At 36.3% G+C, this 20,606-nt stretch overlaps 4 protein-coding genes across 5 annotated transcripts; 2 read left to right on the forward strand and 2 right to left on the reverse strand.

The window, feature by feature from the left end:
- Window positions 1–379: 379 nt before the first annotated feature.
- fbxl13 (F-box and leucine-rich repeat protein 13) lies at window positions 380–5,264 on the reverse strand. Its single transcript, XM_057330506.1, is given in 20 exon segments — window positions 380–449; window positions 610–773; window positions 910–1,044; window positions 1,121–1,204; window positions 1,301–1,427; window positions 1,516–1,635; window positions 1,761–1,923; window positions 2,013–2,133; window positions 2,225–2,323; window positions 2,462–2,591; window positions 3,003–3,103; window positions 3,178–3,465; window positions 3,554–3,649; window positions 3,728–3,823; window positions 3,910–4,019; window positions 4,152–4,306; window positions 4,396–4,463; window positions 4,567–4,654; window positions 4,799–4,902; window positions 5,190–5,264. Coding segments are annotated over 20 exon segments (2,394 nt in total).
- A 371-nt stretch (window positions 5,265–5,635) lies between these two features.
- On the forward strand, window positions 5,636–9,035 carry armc10 (armadillo repeat containing 10). The gene is made up of 6 exons (XM_057330338.1): window positions 5,636–6,017; window positions 6,202–6,347; window positions 6,480–6,614; window positions 6,707–6,883; window positions 7,528–7,599; window positions 7,959–9,035. Exons 1-6 carry the CDS (start codon window positions 5,759–5,761, stop codon window positions 8,208–8,210), a joined length of 1,041 nt encoding a protein of 346 aa, XP_057186321.1. The 5' UTR covers window positions 5,636–5,758; the 3' UTR covers window positions 8,211–9,035.
- A 108-nt stretch (window positions 9,036–9,143) lies between these two features.
- cax2 (cation/H+ exchanger protein 2) lies at window positions 9,144–17,177 on the forward strand. 2 transcript variants are annotated; one of them, XM_057330337.1, is made up of 20 exons: window positions 9,144–9,307; window positions 10,529–10,663; window positions 10,787–10,887; window positions 10,968–11,076; window positions 11,361–11,480; window positions 11,681–11,742; window positions 12,012–12,167; window positions 12,989–13,174; window positions 13,300–13,399; window positions 13,599–13,740; window positions 13,821–14,004; window positions 14,095–14,194; window positions 14,292–14,413; window positions 14,510–14,547; window positions 14,853–14,965; window positions 15,598–15,737; window positions 15,815–15,909; window positions 16,082–16,160; window positions 16,287–16,395; window positions 16,512–17,177. In XM_057330337.1, exons 1-20 carry the CDS (start codon window positions 9,250–9,252, stop codon window positions 16,583–16,585), a joined length of 2,223 nt encoding a protein of 740 aa, XP_057186320.1. In that variant the 5' UTR covers window positions 9,144–9,249; the 3' UTR covers window positions 16,586–17,177. The 2 variants fall into 2 exon arrangements, with proteins under 2 accessions (XP_057186320.1, XP_057186319.1); XM_057330336.1 differs by having other exon boundaries at window positions 9,145–9,307; window positions 15,595–15,737.
- A 333-nt stretch (window positions 17,178–17,510) lies between these two features.
- On the reverse strand, window positions 17,511–19,854 carry LOC130551947 (uncharacterized). Its single transcript, XM_057329992.1, has 2 exons — window positions 18,205–19,854; window positions 17,511–17,998 (listed from the first exon to the last, which is right to left on the reverse strand). Exons 1-2 carry the CDS (start codon window positions 19,777–19,779, stop codon window positions 17,843–17,845), a joined length of 1,731 nt encoding a protein of 576 aa, XP_057185975.1. The 5' UTR covers window positions 19,780–19,854; the 3' UTR covers window positions 17,511–17,842.
- Window positions 19,855–20,606: the final 752 nt, after the last annotated feature.

Consider the following 20,606-nt stretch of genomic DNA (forward strand, 5'->3'; position numbering starts at 1 on the left):
ATTAAATTTTGATTTCCACCATTATTTTCACTATAATTTCAATATTTGATATGGTTTTGCTCAGTCAATATGATATCAATGTCACATTTTCACAGAATGTTCTTCATATTATGTAGGATGGTTTTATGTAGAAAACAGTCAATCACAAAAAAATGACTAGCTGGGCCACAAATGTTTCATAAGTATGAGACTACATACATATAAATATATTTTCAATATTTTTATACCTAAATATTGAAGCTTAAAAGTGCCACTTCAAATCTTTAGTTCTAATCAAAATTCGTAAGTGATCAAATATATATAGATCAATTTACAGTTTACACAGTGTAACTAGTTGGGGGTTCTCAAAATTCCAGTTGAGCTGTAGTTATTATTCCAGTCAACAGGGGGCGTCATCATCACTGTGTTTCCATTGTTGGACACGACACCGCAGCTTCAAAGCGGCCTGCCTGAGGTGAGAAAGACATGTCTAAAAATGGAGCTCAGATTAACCAGAAGATAACATAAGAAACTATATATATCATCTGCTTTCTGTTCATCTATGTACATTGTAATGTTGTGTCAGTATTATTTGTTTCATACTTAATGAGACATCGGTAGTTACTGTACTTTGAGATGTTTCTGCAGTAAAGCATGTTGACTGAGCGGAGATGTGGACAGCTGCACATCAGAAAGGAAGGGGTGTGGTCAGTCAGGAGAGAACAGCCACTCACATCCAGCTCTCTCAGGAAGTGACCCGCTCTTGTGAGATACTTCACTGCTGTATCAGTCATCTGGTGGAGCAAAGTATAGTCTTATTTTTTGTCTATAAATAATTATTTAAAGTTTGGCAGTGCTTTTTGTATTATTACAAAAAGGGAAGACACAAAGATTGTGTCGTGCGTTGATAGGCAGTGATGTTACACTGACTTTAATGCATCCAGCTATTCTGACTGTGGCAATAGTTTTGCAGAAGAAGGAAAGGCCTTTCATTGCCCGATCGGACAGAGACACACAGTGGCTCACATCCAACAGCTCCAGATGACGACACTGTCTGCAAAATATCTGCACAGAGACCAAAACATGTCACATGAACTTTTCCCAAACAAATCACATGACAGATCCGGATTAAACACCAAACCTTTATTCCATTATCTGTGACGAAAACACACTCAGTTGCTGTTAGTTTTCTCAGACTGCGGATGGATCCCAGGGCTGCTAGTCCCTGTGAAGGACACAGTTTTAATGCAAAAACAGCCATGACTAAAGATGTAAAAAACAATAAAATATAAATGAAAGAAGTATATGTAAGTAAAGATACCTGATCATGGATTTTACAGCCTGTGATGTCCAGAGCAATAAGGGAAGCACATTTGCCCAAAAACTCAAACCCATTATCAGACAAGTTATCGCAAAAACACACACTTAGGTGAATCAGACTGCTACATCTGAAAATGAATTTTACATTTAAGGCACAATATCTATCGAGACAAAAATGTGAGAAAAAAAATAAAAAGGTCTAGTTAAGGGTTTAACCTCTGCGATATTTTCTTGAGGGACAGGTCAGTAACTCTTGAGCAGTTGGAAAGGTCAAGCTCTTGCAGTTTAACCGCACATGGTCCATCAGTAATGTATCGGATTCCTGTATCTGTCACCCTAAATCAGGTTATAAGACACCACATAAATGACAAAGGATGAAAAGCATGTTATAAATGTAACTAAATATTCAAGCATTGGGTGGATGACATACAAAAGTTTAATGGTTCATTGTTTCCTCTTACTTGATACAGCCTGAGATGTTTAGGTTGTGTAGTTTTGTCAGACTTCCTAAAAACTTCAGGCTGTTATCAGTCACGCGGGGACAGTCGCACGCGTGAACCTCGCTGAGTTTTGGAGAACTCCTACACAGTGCCTTCCAGCTGCTGTCTGCTATTCGGTTATTACCTGAAAAACACCTAAATGAAGAACACAATTCCTCTTCCAATACTTTAGACTTCATTTTATTTCGTTTTTTTGTGTTATTGAATGCAAACCTTCTATTTGGAACTTGGTGAGACTGATCACCTCTGCAATGGCTTTGAATGCCACATCAGAGAGATACGGCGAGTCTAATACGGAAATCACAGTCAGCGCACGACATTTAGACACTAATGCCTGAACAACAAAAAAAAAAGCTTGAGAATGTTTTCCAATCAAGATTTTCCCGATGTTTTGTGCAAATAAATAATAACACAAACTGTAGTACCTGCACACAGGCATCAGTCAGGGTGGGCAGGTCATCTAACACAATCTGCTGAAGTGAGCCGCAAGCATCCGCAACATATGAAAATCCATCTGCAGTTATCTGTATTGTATATACAAAAAAATGATGTTTTTTTCATATTCAATACACAAACTTTTCTTTACGCAGGTTAATGCAGACTTATTATATTAAGAACAAATTGGTAGGTCTTAGTTGTTTGCATGTCAGGGTTTAACAAACCTGAGAACAGCCAGACAGATCTAGTTGAATAAGTCTATGGCAGCCTTTCCCTGTGGTAAGATACTGCAGACCTTCATCAGAGATGTTTGTGCAGTATGCAAGATTCAGAGACCGCAGTGTCAGACAGCACCTTTCAACAAGTTAATAGCAATTTCGTATGAAACACTTACTCAGAAAGAGGCAAAATTGCTAAGAATGTTAAAGTGATAGTTCACCCAAAAAATTTAAATTCTACAGTCATCATTTATTCACCCTCATGTCGTGCAAAACCTCTATATGACACTTTCTTCTGTGGAAAAAATATAGTTTGAGAAATGTCTTAGTGGTTTTGTGTCTATACAATGGAAGTCAATGTTTTTTTGTCTACCAACATGCTTCAAAATATCTTCTTTTGTGTTCTGCAGGAGAAAGAAAGTCATACAGGTTTGGAATGACACAAGGGTGAGTAAATGATGACAGAATTTTCATTTTTGGGTGAACTATCCCTTTAATGAATGCTTATGCAAAAATGAAAATAATATAAATGTGCTGTTGTTTCTACCTTGAAAGGGCTTGTATAGTGGTATTGGTAATATAGGTGAAGGCCAAATTAATATGGAGAAGAGAGTGACATCCCTCCAAAATCATCTTTATAATTTCATCCTATCAAACAAAACATCATTCAGTTAACCATTAAAGGTAGCAAAACCTAAACTGTGTATTTCTACACCACTTACATTAACATTCGGACATTCACTGAGATTGAGCTCCTGTAGATTTTTGCATTGGCCTTTGGAAAAAAGAAAAACATCAAAATGAGCATTAAATAATCAGAGCATTAAACTGCAAATTTATACAACATTAAGTCTGATCAAAGGACATGTACTGATGCATCTTAAACTTGACCCCTGGAACACAGTGCAACAACCACACAAGTTTACAGAGGTCACATAGACACGATGTGCCCGTAGTAATCTCCCCACAGTCTCATCTGTGATCCAGCAACTCTCAGAGGAGAAGTTCATCTGTGAAAACACACAGAAAACACATTTTCAGGGTTAGACTGCCTACAAGGCAACTTCAATGCTCATTTTGAAGATTCTTTGCACTGACCTCAGTCCACAGTGAGCTGACCTGAGTGATCGCTTTCCAGGAACGACACACCTGAGCACATCTCAGGAGGTCACCCACACCCAGACTTTGAAAGATCTGTGCCAAACAACTGTGTATTACAGTCTTTGGCAATAAATATTAATGAATAGTAACATAAAAGAAATTAAATGTTACCTTAAGTGCGAGCTTGTTAGGCAACAGTGATAGCCTGTCCTGTCCATCACCCTGTATCTCTGAGCTCTGACTTTCTTGAATATCTCTCTCTAGCTTCTAAATAAACAAATAAAAAACACAAGCTAAATGCTTTTTCAACCTTAGATTCAGTACATCTTTGTTAGTTGACGCTTTATTTATACCTTAAAATACTCCTTTAATCTTTTAGCATCTTGCACGGTGTGACGCCAAGCTGTGATGGTGTTTCTGCAGTAAACAGACTTTTGTACTTTTTGTAGTTTCTGCACCGCATCTGGATAAAGAAATAGATAAAGACTTTTTGTGTTACGGTTTATTTACGTCAAACAAGATGAGCAGTGTCACACTGAATGAACTGTGTAGAACATCTTGTAATACAGAAAATAAAAAAACAACGTCTGAGTACCACTCTGATTCTGTTTGTGAAACCGAACCCATGCCGTCCACTTTATGAAAGACAATCTTATTTTTCTTTGTGTGTGATATCGCTCAGCCTCCTCCATCCTCTCCAGGAGCCTGGCGGCCTCTGCCTTTCTCTTTAAAATATACCTCTTCCAGCCCCTTTAACATAAAATGAGTCATAAAATTGTTGCAAAAGGATTTTTTTTGCTGGTATAGTGACTTAACTTCTAATAGTTTAATACACTCACATGAAACACATTTTAGTCAGATTTTTTTGATAACAGGAGTAAGCTTTCTCCAGTAAATGTGATATACACTGTAGGAGAAACAGTAGGTTTTAAATGAATGAACTGAATTAAATATGTTTACTTATAACAAAAATTAGGATTGGGAATATTTAGGATATAAAGGAAGTTTACCAGACTGTCTTCTGGATTTCCAAAAATATCATATACAAAGCCTCCTGCCAATGATGATATTTGTTTGTCTTTGTCAATAAATGTATGCCTGAAAATGTCAGAAACAATTTACGTTTATAGCACAGATGCTTATTGCCTAATGCTTACTGCATGATAACTTCAGTTTGAAGCGTATACATGTTTTACAAGCATTTATATCCTAATATCAAAAACATATTCTAAACCCGCATACCAGTAAATCTCAAGATCATGATTTTCCAGAATTTCTAAAATCTTTTCCTCCATGAAGTGCAAAGGATCTTCAGGGCATGAAACACATAAACCAGCAAGTAATGCCTGATGATTGAAAAGCAAAACATATAAAAAGCACATCATAAATATACTGCTAAATTCATATTCTCTCTATGTATGTAATACTTGTTCTTAGTTACATTTTTATTTTATTTGTTCTGTTATATTCAAACTTTCACGTTTAGACTAGCTGAACTTTTATTTTATATTCTGATATGGTCACAGGAAGTTAGATAACAACAAATACGGTGTTTTGTGTAAGTACACTGCTCCCTAATATTGGCTGAATAACTAATTAATTAATTAAAATATATAATTTATATGTAAATCACCTTGTAAATCTGAGGAAGTGAATGTTTAATAAAGTAGGCTCTTAAGGTTGGATCTGCATCTTGTAAAGAAGTCATCGTAAAGAGGTTGGGAAGTGCAGTAATGGTTTAATGATTTAAAGCCCTGAAGTGAATGCAACACAAATCTGTGTTAGAGCTTCAGTCAATATTTACACGTCACGTTGCTTGGTAACCAAAGCTTATGGTTGGTCAGTAATAATAACCCCAGGGAGGGCGCAAATTTCATATCTTTTATTATTGTTTCTATATGTGTTGTTTTTATATACTTAAATATTCACTAAACACTAAAGAAAAGAAAATACATTTAATATTTTAAAACATTTTACAGACGCAAAAACATTCGACATGACTATACCACTTTTGCAGGCGCTCCTGTTGGCCGACACAAGTGATGCAACTCCGTGAAAGGTTTTTGGTCGGCCACTGATGCAATAGGCGCCAACGTGCGGCTGAAAAAGTGACGGACGTGATCAGTCTACTCTGTAGTGTTCTTTGGATCAGTGTGTGAATCTTTATATTTTTGCTCGGAGAAGGACTACGTTTTAACATGTATGTATAAAAGCAGAATGGGAGATGACAATGTCATTGCCCGACTCGGCAGTGTGAAGGCTCTGTTGGGGATTGTAGCAGGGGCTGGAGCTTCATATGGCATTTATAAACTATTGTTTGGTCGTGTAGATGGTAAAGCGAACAGAATAAAGTCTGGTAAAAGTGTTGCTGTACAGCCTGGGAGTTTGATGGATAAAGTGGCTGGATTTAAAGTTGTCAGTAAAACTGATCATTTGGCTCCATCTGCAGATACGGACTCAAGTAAGTGTCAAAAAATAAATAACGCTTTCTTGACAGCTTATGACAAAAGTATGGACGAATATCACTCAGCTATCCATTAAGTTAATAAAAGTTAACTTCATTTTGGATTTCCAGGTTCGAGCTACAACTTAAAAGACAAAGATCATGCATTTTTAATGTATTCTCCGTGTTTTATTTTCACAAGGTGATGTTTATTCAAGATCTGCTGCCAGCCTGGAACCAAGACATCTGAGTATGCTCCTCTCTTTGCTGCAAAGCAGTCCAAGCCCAGAAGAACGGAGAAACGTTCTTGTAACCTTAGGAAATGCTGCTGCTTTTACAGTAAACCAGGTTATCGAATCATTCATTTGGCTTTTAAAGTATGAATCGCACTCTGCTAAAGTGTGTTTTGCGTTGTAGAATAGTCTTTTTTTTGCTGTTGGTGCTCATGCCTGTATCATATTAATATTTCCTTTTCATTAGGATCTTCTGCGAGAATTTGGAGGCCTTCATATTATAGCAAGCTTCCTTTCAGATCCTTCACCTGAGATTAGGGTACAGACTCTGAATGCGCTGAACAACTTAAGTATGAATATCCGTAACCAGGAGCAGGTGAAGGTATTGCTGTACTTTTGTGACACTTTTCATCCATGCTTTTCTAGTGTTCCATCATTGATACTCCATTTTCAAATATCTCTGTTGTGATTCAGGTGTACATCCCTTCAGTGATGCAGTTGATCGAGATGTCACCTGTGAACTCTGATTTACAGCTCGCAGCGCTGAGAATACTCACTAATCTATCAGTTACAGATAATCATCAGCATCTGATGAAGAGTTCCTTCACACTTCTCCTGTCGCTACTCGTAGTGAGCAATGAAGTCCTACAGGTAATTTTGGAGCAACATTTGAGCAGTTCCAGTGTAATGGATGCAACATTTTGAGTCAAAACTTGAAATATATTGGTATTGAATATATTCTCAGTGAATATATTCAATACCAATATATTGAACCATCTGTTTATGTTTTACTAAAGAGTACAAACATCATAAAAATGTCAGTCTATGCACGAGTTTTCTGTTTTAAAATAGGGAAAATGTGTGTTCTCTTTTTTTTGAGCATTTCATGTTTTTGAGAGACAACACATTTTATTTCTGTGAATTAAAATATGCAAACCAGAAGCAAAAATACCCAACAAATATAAAAGGTGTAGCTCTTTATAGAACATGAAATAGTTATTTTATTTTTATGTACCCATTTATGAGGAATATGATCCGTTGTGGATGTGAAAATTCACTTATCTGACTTTGGAAAACTATGCTTTAAAACACACATAAAATGCGTTAAAAACATTAAGCAAGACTTCACATGGTATTTAAACCAGCAAATATTGACATATGACCAATCAGTATGATGAAAACCTTTGGTAAAAACGTAAGGTTGATATTTGTATGGCCCTTTTCTCTAAATTGGAAATGTGTTCTGAATCATTAGATACTTAACATGACCTTGAAGATTTTATCTTTTCCTGTAGATCCAGGTCCTGAAAGTTCTAGTAAACCTTTCGTCAAATCCAGATTTGATGGATGATATTGTACAAGCCCAGGTAGGTGAACATATCTCCCATGGATCATGTTTGTCATATTTTGATTCATATAAAGTTCTTTGCAATTACACATATATAATTATAAAATCATTTTTATGACACTTGTCCAGACAACTATCAAATTATACTATTACCAGCGGTTAATTAAAAAAAGTAATCAACACAAGTATTGATATAATGATAGAGTTTGCTATAAATAAACAACTTGGTTGCCAAGTATCCTACTTTGTCTCATTGCCTTCTGTCGATGCCCATATCTATTTTAAGATTGCTTTTCTCATCGCACCAATGATAGTTGATATAGTTGTACTTTACATTATGTACACACTCACACTGTCTGCATTATTCATCGTTCACAGGCACCAGCCTCCTTGATTTTGGTGTTTGACAGCTGCACGAGCACTTCTGTTCTTCTGCGCCTCTTATTTTTTGTGGGGAACCTGCGGGCGTGGAGACCCTCTGAGCAGGTGGCCGAAGCTCTGAGGAGGAGACAGGACTCTCTATACTGCGTTCTGCTGGACGGCTCCTCTCAGCTCCACCGCAGGCTGGCCTTGCTGCTCTCCCACCCGGATGAGGAGGTGAAGGCGCAGGTGGCCAGACTCCTTACGTAACCTCAAGGCTTTACTTTGCGTTTAACTGCCAGGCATTGGATGTATCTCACATAAATGTTAGTCTTGTTTTTCTGTATATAGAAGGTGACACAAGCTTGTTAACCTTCAGAAATGTTCAGTGCACTAACAACCTAGCTTTTAATTACGTAGTGGATCTGAGATGGTAGCTACTGGATGCTTAGTTTGCTGCCTGTGAATAAGAAATGAACAGGAACGGATAACATCGAGTGGTGGGCTTTACTACTCCCTCAGGCATTTTTGCCATGTTGTATTTTGTAATAGCAGACAGTTACCTCAATGACCTCTATTGTGACCCTTTGAGGTCATCCACTGCCAACTGTTTACTTGCCAAGGGAATGAATGAAACCTGCAAGTATTTCGTTTTGCCACACAAAGTGCTCTGAATACCCAGTCTACCCATCAGATCTCTCTGCATGTTTTAGGAATGCTTTGGATATGCCTTAAAAATGAAATTAAAATCATTCTGTAGTACTGCATACTACAAGTTTACCTGGGAAGAGAAAATGCAATCTGATGAGCCATATATAGTTATGCCTATTTTTACGGAATCTGGGCATGTTGATGGCATTGTTGGTACTGTGACTTTATTTGTTTTGCTTGAAGGGAATTTAACAAGGCCAGAATAATTTAATTGAAAATATTTTGTTCCACACTGTAATAAATTATAAAAATCTCAATTTAATTGTTGCTCCTATGGGTGGATGCAGATTGAGGTGTGGATTTTATTTTGAAATGCTTGCCGACCCTTACTGTATATCAAGTTTGTGAAAATTACTTAAAATAAATATTTAATTTTTTAAGCCATCAGTCTTGACTCAATTTGTGCACGTTAAAAATAATCGTAAGAAGAAACGAAACGGCCGCATACGTATTGTTTTGACTCGTGGGTGAGAGGACTACACTTCCCGCAAGTCTCAGCGCGTCACTCGCCGCAAAGTGCGTTTGAATCACATGAGATTTATTATTGAAAAGTCGTGTTGGAGAGTTTGCAAGGAATGACAGAAGAGAATGAGCTGAAATGACAACGAATGCAGACACGAGACGGAGGAAACTCGGCGGAGACACAGAAAAACAAGGTAAACGGAGGCGTTTTTATAACGCAGACTGCTGGATGTCAACTGTTGATGTAATGCGCCACATGGACGTATTGCTCACATTGCAATGCATTATTATGTACAGTAGCTAGCTAGTGATAATTAAATTAACGATAAACCAACCCTGGATTCCACATTGACTGCGGTTATATAAACATTAAATCACGCTACTTCAATTTTGCGAATTTTTATTATAGCATAAGAAATATTTGTTCTAGTGAAATTGGCTGTCAAGTCAACTTCTCTGTTCTGAGACCGCAGTCCACACTTCTCTAACAACTGTAGCCTACACTATTTCCTCTCGGTGGGTTTCATATCTTCGGCTAGAACAGATCTGAGATAAACAACTGTAGATGAACAAAAATGCTTTTGATTTAAATAACTAAATAAAGTGTCAATCAAAAGTGTCATGTATGCAATGTCATTTTTTGCGAGAAGATGCCAAAAACAATGCTAGTTATGGGAAAAAACAACGTTTAGCAATGTTTCCATGAGGTCCCTGCTGAGATCTGTCAAGAGCTGATGTCCATTAGGATTCATGTAAAGTACACCTCTAAAATATCTTCAGATTTCTAAACTTCAAATATTAACGTTGAATAATATTATTTAAAAATTTAAAAAGGGCAAGTTAAAATCATCATACATTTCTATATATGAAAAAAATATAAATCCTTTTCTGTCTGGCAGAGTTATTATAGTTTTCATTTTAGTTTTATTTAGTTTTATTATTTTTTTAATTAGCTTTTATTTTTAGATCTTTAGTTTTTATGTTAATTTTAGTTAAAGTTTTAGCAATTTTGGTATATGCTTTTGTCATTTTATAATTTATTTTTTATGTTGCTATATAATATTAATTAATTTCTATTTTAGTTTTATTTCATAATTTTTTTTGTTTATTATTATAATTTTAGTGCTTTAAACTTATTTCAATTTTTTTTTGAGGCAACATTTCAAACTTTCCTTTAGTTAAGTTTTTCCCCATACTTTTTAGGTCAATATTTGATTTGATTTCAATGAACAGAGATGTTTTCAAAGTTTTAATTTTAGTAAACTAAAATAACCTCTCTAATGTGAAGTCTGAAGCTCTCAGATGAAGTTAACTGTCATGTCTTCGTTGTGATTGGTTGATCACATTGACTGGTTGGCATTTTATAGGTTAAGATTACAATTATATTTGAGAACCCATTAAATCTCTTTCCTCAGATCCATCAGAGGATCACAATGGGGTTGGAGGTAGTTTCCCAGGCTGTGACAGGGTTTGTGCAGATGCTGTTGATGGCCACAATGAATCCTGTTCACAGCAAAGCAGCTCCTTCACACCTAAACACCCCCAGAGAAGTGAGACCCCAAATGCACGACACATAAATGCCATGTTTTACTCCTACTATATCCACTTCCAGTGTATACTATTTTACTTTGACGTCTATTATGGCGTTATAATAATCCAACCTGTTTGTTTAGAATGCAGTCTCGATGATGAAATATGTGACGAGAACCCATGCAAGACCACAATAAGTGCAGAAAATGAAGTAGAAGCCCAAAAGCTCGCGAATAATTATAAGGTAAATGTGCGACCTAGAAGATACACGTCATCCAGATCCTGTTTGTTTTAATGCATGTTTACACTTGTGTGTCTGTTTAGTTTGGATTCAGGAAATGGAAAAGTCATGTGACGGAGCGGCCGTTTGAGGACAGATCTGATGTTGTGAAGGAGCTTTACTCTGAGCTGAACGTTATTAAACCCATCTCAGGTCAGACTAAGTTTCTCTTTCCCTACCCCCTGTATTATAGGTACACACCGATTCCGACTATATTATATTTGATATATTTTTGTACTTTTATTGATATAACAATTTTTTATTGTATTACGATTATAAAGATACAAAATATTGATTATTGACTGTGTAACACAAAGCAATCTTGTATCTCAAAATGGAAATTTTAATAAAAAGAGAAATTCATCTTAGATTTACTTAGATTTGTTTCCACTTCATTGTAGTTTGATCTCTAGTTTCTTCCTTTTCTCGGGTTTCAGCGGGTTCATTGTTCACTGCTGGTAATATACTCTATGTGTTCCTGTTTGGCTGGTGGATCTCTCTGGTTTATGTTATTGTTGGACTCCTAATGTTCCTTACAGTTATAGGAATCCCCTACGGTAAGTGTTTCCTGGTTAGTTTCAGTACCTCTACTGGTCAGGAATAGTATTTATCACACAAGCATGGAAAACACAGATTGATCAAATGTGGCAAAAAATTCACTACAAGCTGCTTTAGATCTAGCACTGACATTTTTAAAGTGTTAAAGTAAAATATATTGTGCCATCTCTCAATGACAGAAGTCGTCTTTCTCTTTCAGCGAAACTCTGCTGGAGGTTGTCCTGCTATTTTCTGTGGCCGTTTGGAAAAGCAATCGAAAAGGTTGTATTTCTTTATGTATCTAAATGCAATTTTTATGCTTGACCTCACAGTGCTGTCATCATAGACCTTATGATCTTCAAGAGTCGCATGAAATCGCTTCATGCGCATCGTATCTTTAAACTGGCCTTTATTTTCCTGTTTAGAAAATTCTCGCATCTGCCACCATGAAAATGAGGCAAATGCTGCTTTCATAAAAGGCCTTTTGACAGATTGTGTGTGAGGTTTGGAGATCTTTAAAATGATGTCGAACAAAATTTTGTTGTTTTCAGATCAACCTCTCAGTGCCAACATACAGTGTAATGCTCTTCGAGGATGGATATCTAGAGGAAGAAGAGAATGGAAAGACTTCTCCTCTTTTACTGCCCACACCTGTGGAGGATCCGATAGAAGAAACAACAGGAAGTCCTCAAGATGACCGCTATTGGGTAAGACCAAGGTTATTTTAGTTTACTCAAATTCAAATTTTGAAAATGTTTCTGTTCATTGAAATCAAATAAAAATTGACCTAAACATTTTTAGGTGAAAAACTTTACTAAAGGAAAATTTTTAATGTTTTAAAATAAACTGAAATAAGTTAAAAGCAGTAAAATTATAATAATAAAATAAAACTAAAATAAAAACGTATTAATCTTATAAAAAATAAACAAATAAATTATAAAATGCCAAAAGCGTACACCAAAACTGCTAAAACTTAAAATTAACATAAAAACTAAAATTCTTAAAAAAAGCTACTTTTAAATATTAATAAAACTAAAATCAAAACTATAATAATTATGGGTAAGACATATTGTACAATTTTACAAAATTATCATGCCCAAAATTAATTGTATACCTAATAAACTCCAACCACATATAATTTAATCTAATTCAAAAACAGTTGTTGCTTTCTTTAATAAAATAAGCTTTCACTTATTTACATGTTTCTAATGGGTGTAAAAAAAATAACAAACCTAACAGAAGGGGATTCCAAATTCTTTTAGACATGTAGTGTATTTGTGTATACATAAAACTTTATCATTTTTATATATTTTATGTAGTTTTTATATTTTATATATACATTATTTTTAAGCTTACATGGTTAACAAAGAAAATTAAAAAGCAAATGCATACATTTAGTTAATAAGAGACTTGAGACCATAGGGCACCAAGAAATAAGTGTGTTCTCCTGTTGTCCATGCATTAAGTAATAATAAAATAAAATAATAATTAAATAACAATTATAATCATGGATTGCTTTTAATTTCAGTGCCATGTGAGCACATACGTGTGGCTCTTGGTGGGTTACCCTTTCCTGGCCCTCACACACTTTTTAGTGTGCTTGATCTCCTGGCTGCTGGTTTTCACCATCCCTGTGGCCAAGATGAGTGCCAAAACAGTACACAGCATCCTTTTCACATCCCCGGAGTACATTCATATCAGCCAAGCCACAGAGGTGAGAGAACCATAAATCTACAAAAATCTATCAATCAAATAGTATCTGTGTTTGGAAACCTGTGATCCACTTCACTTGATAGAATTGATAAATCATTCTTGTGTTTTATATTTATTGTACTGTAGGTTCAGGAACAGGAGAGAGAAGTGATTCTGTGCTGCTATCACGCAGTGAACCTCTATTACTATAAATACACAGTGGATGGCATCAATGTTTTTGCTGTTAGTATCCTTGATAAAAAACATACAAATGTATTTAATTAAATTAATAAATTATTTTATTTAAAATTAAATTATTTATTTTATTTTATTGTTAATTCATGTTAGTTATTGCAATATGATGTCAACATATACACCTGTACAACCTTAAGTTGTAAGCCATTTTTTAATTTAAATAATATTTTCCTTATCTAGCATTACTTCAGATCTCTTACCGTTAGTTATAGTGTCTCTAGTCATTGGTTATGTCGACCAAACAAACCAATTTGCCAGTTCTGAAGTCAAGTTTGCCACAGCCGTCAGCTCTATCATTCCTTTGTCTTATTACATTGGCATGGGCATTGCAAGGTGAGCAAATACACCATTACAACAAATGACATTGAATGCAAATTCATGCACTACCCAACTCTTATGATCTCTATTCTCAGTATATCCGCTCAGAGTAACTTTGCTGTCGGGGCCGTGGTAAACGCTACGTTCGGCTCCATCACGGAGTTGACATTTTACATCACAGCCTTGCTAAGAGGTCATCACCAGAAAAACACGTGCCTGCAAGAGATGGTGAAGGCGGCTCTTACCGGGACCCTGCTGGGCTGCATTCTTTTTATACCAGTATGTGATCTGTTATCCATGATGCTTTGAGCAGATGACTTAAAAAGACTCCGACCTCCAAAGTGTGCATTATATTTCTCTGTTTCTCAGGGGATATGTATGATAATCGGAGGCATCAAGCACAGTGAACAGAGGTTTAACAGCCGCTCGGCAGGGGTCAGCTCCTCTCTGCTCTTTATATCAATAGGGGGTAAGATGTCATTTACGGTGTGGCGTACTGGTTGTTAATTGTGGTTCAAGTTTTTCCATCTTGAGAGTTGTTTATTTCACCCGCGGCCTGTATCTAGGAGTGTTTGCTCCCACTCTCTTCTCTAAAGCTTATGGGAATCTAGTATGTGAGGACTGTACCAACTCTACAGGGACCAACAGCACTGGATCCTTCACATGCAGACACTGCCACTATGATCTGGTGAGATTTCAAACGATCTTACAACATTAAAAAAGAAAATAGAGTCAATTTCAAGTGAACATTGATCCTTATTGTTTTTTGTTTTTTTCAAAATAGAGTGAAAATAACTACAGTCTGTTTCACAGTCACATTGAGTAAGTTAAGTTTTATTTTCACTTTCTGTATTCGTGGGACATTATATTACATTAGATTAGATTTCTTTATTGCATGACACACACAGTGATATTCAAGTGCACTTTCCAAAACTGTACTCAGTATACTTAAAAACAGGCAATATACAGTAATATTCATACTGATGCAATATTTTGTACATTTATTGTTTACATGCATACAACACTCGCCCACTCACACAATGTAAACATATGTGAAAAATACATACGAAGTCAATTTTAAAGTATGTTAAGATGTTTGTTAATAAATATTTTGGTATGTTTTTTAGGCCTCTGGTGTACACCGTGTGTGTTCTCCTGCCCGTGTCTTATATCATCGGCCTCATCTTCACTCTTAAAACTCATTCACACATTTATGACATTCAAGTTGGTGATGGAACTGGCAAGTTTGTTAAATCCTGTATTAAAAATCCTTTTATACAAAGCAACTTAAAGTTTTGTCAATGTTTGCTTTCCTTGGTGATTAAGTTCATGCTGTACCATCTGAGCTACAGGAACAACAAGTTGTTTTAAAACAAATTTTGATTGTGTACAAAAACACAATCAAAAGTATATTTTGTTTCTGTATGTACAGTAATGGAAAATAGTTCACTCAAAAATGAAAGTTCTGTCATTATTTACCCTCATGTAGTCATTTCAAACCTGTATGACTTGCTTTCTTCTGCAGAACAGAAAATAAGATATTTTGAAGAATGTTAGTAACCGAACAACAGTGGTACCCATTGACTTCCATTGGATTTGTGTCCATACAATAGAAGTGAATGTGTACCGCAATTGTTTGGTTGGTAGTAAATGATGACAGAATGTCTTATACCCACATACTAACTTTACATGTCACTTAAGTTTTCAAAATACAAAAATCTAAACATCTAGACAGCAGAATGGAACATGTGCCTGTGAAAATGACCTCTTACGTGTACAAGTTATTATAATCATTACATTCATTTCAGAATAACTGAAGTCAGTGGGAGGTCCCCACCATGATATAACACCTGACGTGTGTGTGTGTAGCAGGTCATCTGGGAGCATCAGTACATTGGTCCCGCTGGAGATCTTTACTCATCCTGATTATCGCCACAGTGCTGATGTCTGCGTGTGCTGATCTGACCACAGAACACATTCAGCCAATACTCAATTACTCTTCTATATCTCAGGTTTACACTCCTTACACACTCACAGGCGTACAGTAAATTATGAATTTGATATAATCTGACTTTTCTCTTTATATCAGTATTTCATAGGTGTGACTATTTTAGCCATGGTTCCCGAAATACCAGAAATCGTCAATGGAATCCAGTTTGCTCTTCAGAATAAAATCAGTTTAAGGTCAGATTTATTTTCAGATCTGTAGCCAGTGAACTTCAGAGATTAAAGTGAAGATTTACATTCTGTTTTGGTTTGCTATGCTTTAAGTTTGTTACACTTCTCTAAACTGCGTGGAATAGATGTGTAGACACACTATGTAGCCTTACTTATACTAAATGTTTTCATTTCATAGTTTCGAGGTTGGAAGATGCATCGCCGTGCAAGTGTGTATGATTCAGATCCCCCTTTTGGTTTTATTCAACGTTTTTTATGTGAGTTAATTTGATAAATGATATTAACCAAGTCATCTTAGTCATTGAAATTTCGATAGATCAAATATTTTTATTTATTCATACTAAAATATTTCGTCAGTATTTTGTTTAATGTTTCTGGAACAGGATGTTGGATTTGTACTCCTCTTCAGTGACCTGCACCTGTGGGCAAGCATCTTTAGCATCCTTCTTGTCAACTATATTTTTATGGATGGAAAATCTGATTACTTTCAAGGTAAAAGCAAAACTTTTGAAAATGTAAATAAATGCTATTTATTCATCCATATGGCTGCTCAGTTCATTTCACTGAAGCTTGTAAAATTGTCTTTTGTGTGTATGTTGTATGACCAGGTACTGCTCTGGTGGGTGTGTATCTTATCCTGCTTGCAATGTATTTCTTTGCACCTTCTCCTCCCGGATGCTGAGAGGAACAAGCATTTACCTCTCTGCATTTAATGTTTTCTGTTTTTGTATAAAACAAATATGATTGATTTAAGTGTTATCAGTACTCTATATATGTCACACTGTTTTATTAACAATTCATCCTTTAGAACATCAATAACAGTTGTTTTAACAAGGACTGGACCTAATTCAGCACTTTAATACTGTATGTACAGTATAACTTAAGGTACAAAGGAATGGTTGAGACCATGAAAACGAGATGCACTATAAATTATGTATTTTGGACTGCACAAAAACTAAAGGTAAAGCTGTATTTTATTATGAAAGATGTTAGTCATTTTGCAAAAAAATCAGTTTTAGTTCTAGGGAGATCTAGTCTCTAACTGATGGTTTATCATTACTTGAACTTCATGTATTTTAAATCATACAGTCAAGGTCATCATAGAAATGCCATTTTGAAGATTTTGTATTGTGAACAGATGTGTACCTACAGTATTGCATTGTCTGTATGTTTCTCACTGTTTGTTTTATTTTATGGATTTATGTGTGCTTCTGTATGTGTACAGAATATGTTGCACTGTATTGCAAATATAACTACTTTCTGTCTCAGTAAGAAAAGCATTTTGGATGAATCTTTGTTTTCTTACATATTATAATTTGGCAGGTGAAGCAAGAAATGCAAAGCAAGTGGGTTGCATTACAATACACAATACATTAGTTCTAGCATTTTGGACTTTAGGTTTTTCGCTGGTATCTTATATCTAAATTTGCATTATATGCTGGATGCTATAAACTATCTTCAGCTCTTTTTGTTTTCTATCTAACTCTAAGATAAAGAAAATGAGGTTGGAACATGAGGTTGAGGTTGGTTAAAAGACCCATAGCAGTATGGATGTATCACAACACATCAATAGAAATTCTATAAAACAAACACCATGCACAGTTTTAACATTATTTTATTGACCTTTTTAGAGGATGAGGGTGCATATTGTCATACAATGGTTTTGATGTTTTTGGTATCGTTACATTTGTCCAACTACATTCTAAAGCAGGTAGTAACAACAACATATATTGTAAAGTATATATTAAAAATGTCCAGGGTGCTAAAATGAACAGCTTACAAAAATATTTACATATAAATGGTCTTTTCATCATACTGATAGTATTAAAAAAAATTATGTAAGCATAATCAATTAACAAATGTAGTTGAAAAGTGTGTAGCATAGTTGGATCAAACATCAGACCACATCACAGGCTGTGTCACAACACTCATAAAACCTCTATGAACTTGTAAAAAATGCTTTCCATTTAGTCTTCAGATTGTAAAACTCTGTGCGAAACTGAGGGTTGACCGCTGCGTAGATGATCGGGTTGGTGAAGGATGTCATGCAGACCACAGACACTGTGAATATTTCCAGCTGTTGAGAGACGTCCGCCTGAAACACATTAAATACAAGGGTGTAAAAACGTAGGTGTATATTTTATATTTGATAGACCTCTGAAATTTAACAGCGGTGTGAATTCTTGAGCCTATAAACAGCAGCGCCCCTATGATAAATGTTCTTCAACGTCCTTTTGAAAAAACACCAGTGATACCTGGTGAAACCAGTGAAACATGGGCACATGATACACTGAGACTCACTGTGTGATTGTTGTTCTGGTAGAGGAACTGATTCAAGACCACCGTGGCAATCAGTGGGATCCAAAATATAAGGAAGGTAAAAATGATGTATCCAGAGCGCTTGGCCAGCTTGCTCTCCTTCTTAGCGTTCCCCCTTTCCCTTTGAGCGAGGGATGGCATCATGCAGACGGCCCCCGCCATATCTTCCTGTTGTGGAGCTGTCACGATCTGGGCATCTGCATTTGATGCTGGAGATGTTTCTGCTGTCTCCTGCGGAGCGTTTGGATCCACTGCACCTTCATTAGGGGATGATTGAGAAGATTCTATTGGTGGGTTTTGGTGGTCAGGTGTATCTGCTGTGTCCCCCTCTTCATGAGTTGGTGATGGAGTTTTTGCAATAGTATCTGGTTGGCCATTTGGATCTGCATCCCCTTCTGCATTTGATAGTGAAGTTTCTGCAGCTGTGTTTTTGTGGTTGTTTGACTTGATGTCACTTTCTTCATTTGTTGATGTTCCAGAAACATCTCCATCTGTATTTTTGAAGCTTATTGCATCATCTTTTCCGTTAGTTGGAGACATTTCTGCAGCATTTTCTTGGCGTGAGTGCAAGTTCGCAAGATCCTCTAGATCTATAATTTTGGATGCTTCATTGGGATGTTCATCAATAAAAGTCACTTTGGTTTCTTTAGATTTTTCAAACTCACAATCTAGTTTATTCATATCTGATGGGTCATTCGTGGTTTCAGTTGCTGGGGAACCTGTATGGGAATTTTCTGCCTTCATCTCTCCAGGCTCCTTTTCATGTGGCTTTAAATCATTGTTTAAATCTACAGGCTTTTCTTGCTCGATCTTACTATTTGTCTTTATTTCTTCGTCTTTCTGTTTCTTTTTATCTTCCTTCTTATCAGGAGGTGGACAAGACCCCTGGTCAAATATTTTCCTGCTGTGCGCTCTCACCAAAAGAAATATGCGTGCGTAAAATCCAACGATGACAGTCAAACACACGCACCAGACGGGAGTCAAAATATAAAATCCAAAAGTGTCATACGAGTCCAAACTCTCCACGCGCAAACCCCTGCACCTGACGTACACAGGCGAGTCCTTGGCAAATATTACGCACAGGACAGATATGGAGATGGGAACGACCCAGGTCAGTATAATAGACACCGTTATCCGTTTCCGACGCTCGGCGTTTTTAAACGGACGCGCGACGGCTTGATATCTCTCGGCGCTGATGCATGCCAACGTGAACAACTGCACGCAACAGATGAGAGAAAATGACGCGATTTGCGCGCTGCAGAAAACAATCCCGAAGTCCCTTGCATTGCGAACGCTCAAAACGATAGTGAGAAGCAACGGGCAGTCAACCACGCATCGCAAGATGTCAATAACAGCCAGATTCACCAGAAGCGCGTTGTTGGACGTCTGGAGCGACTTTTGACGGTACACAGCCCACGTCACAAAGAAGTTCGCGAGAATTCCTATGTGCAGAGTTACAAGTAAAACCAGACCGTTTGCAACCGCAAACGCAACTTCTAGAGTGTCTTGAGATGTGTTATTCACTTGTCCCCAAAATCCAGTGAAATTACTGTTCATTTCCAATCGAGTAACACAAAACTGTGAATTAAATCCATGTCTTTTTTAAATCCATAGAAAAGTGAACTCACTCCATTGCTGGTCTTCTGTTTTTTGAGAGCATCTAGTAATAAACCGCTTCATTTTTTTTAACCCTAGTGACATCACTGTGGTTGTTTGCGTTTTGCAATTAACACCCTGCAGGGTTCCTGGTCACGGGGGATTTTTTGTGTTTTATCAGGCAATTTGCTGCTTCCTAGATGTCATATCCAGAAATGAACTGCCAATAAAGCACTGGGGTGAGCGTGTGATTTCAATTATTTTATCCCCTTTATTGATGTATGTAATCTATTTTATTGTTTATTTGAGACAGTATGGGTTGGCTTTTGAATTATCAGACACTTGTTCTATTTATGAATCTTAACTAGTTTATTTCTAATTCTGCAAAAATTAGTATGCTTTATAATAAGATTGTGCAAAAGCACCAATCTTTAAGGCTGTTTTTATACTCTGGTTGTCATAGCGATAAGTAACCTTATTTAGAAAGATTAATTCTGGAAAGATGTTGGACTCTGTATGTCATATGTCGCTCACAGTTTAAAATCTAGGATTAAAACCTTCACTTGTAACCTCTTTAGGAGACCCTGATCTTTTTAGTCACTGCTACAGATCATTACTATTCGAGACTATAAACTGTTTCATCGGACGCACGCGCCTAGCCCAAAGTTAACTTCCGGTCTGTGTTTGGTTGTTTAGAGTTGTCAAACGATTAATCGCATCCAGAACAAAAGTTTGTGTTTACATAATATTTATCTATGTACTGTGCATAATAATTTTGTATTTATAAA

This window comes from Triplophysa rosa, linkage group LG3 (assembly GCF_024868665.1).
Source record: "Triplophysa rosa linkage group LG3, Trosa_1v2, whole genome shotgun sequence".
In the NCBI taxonomy this organism is placed as follows: Eukaryota; Metazoa; Chordata; class Actinopteri; order Cypriniformes; family Nemacheilidae; genus Triplophysa; species Triplophysa rosa.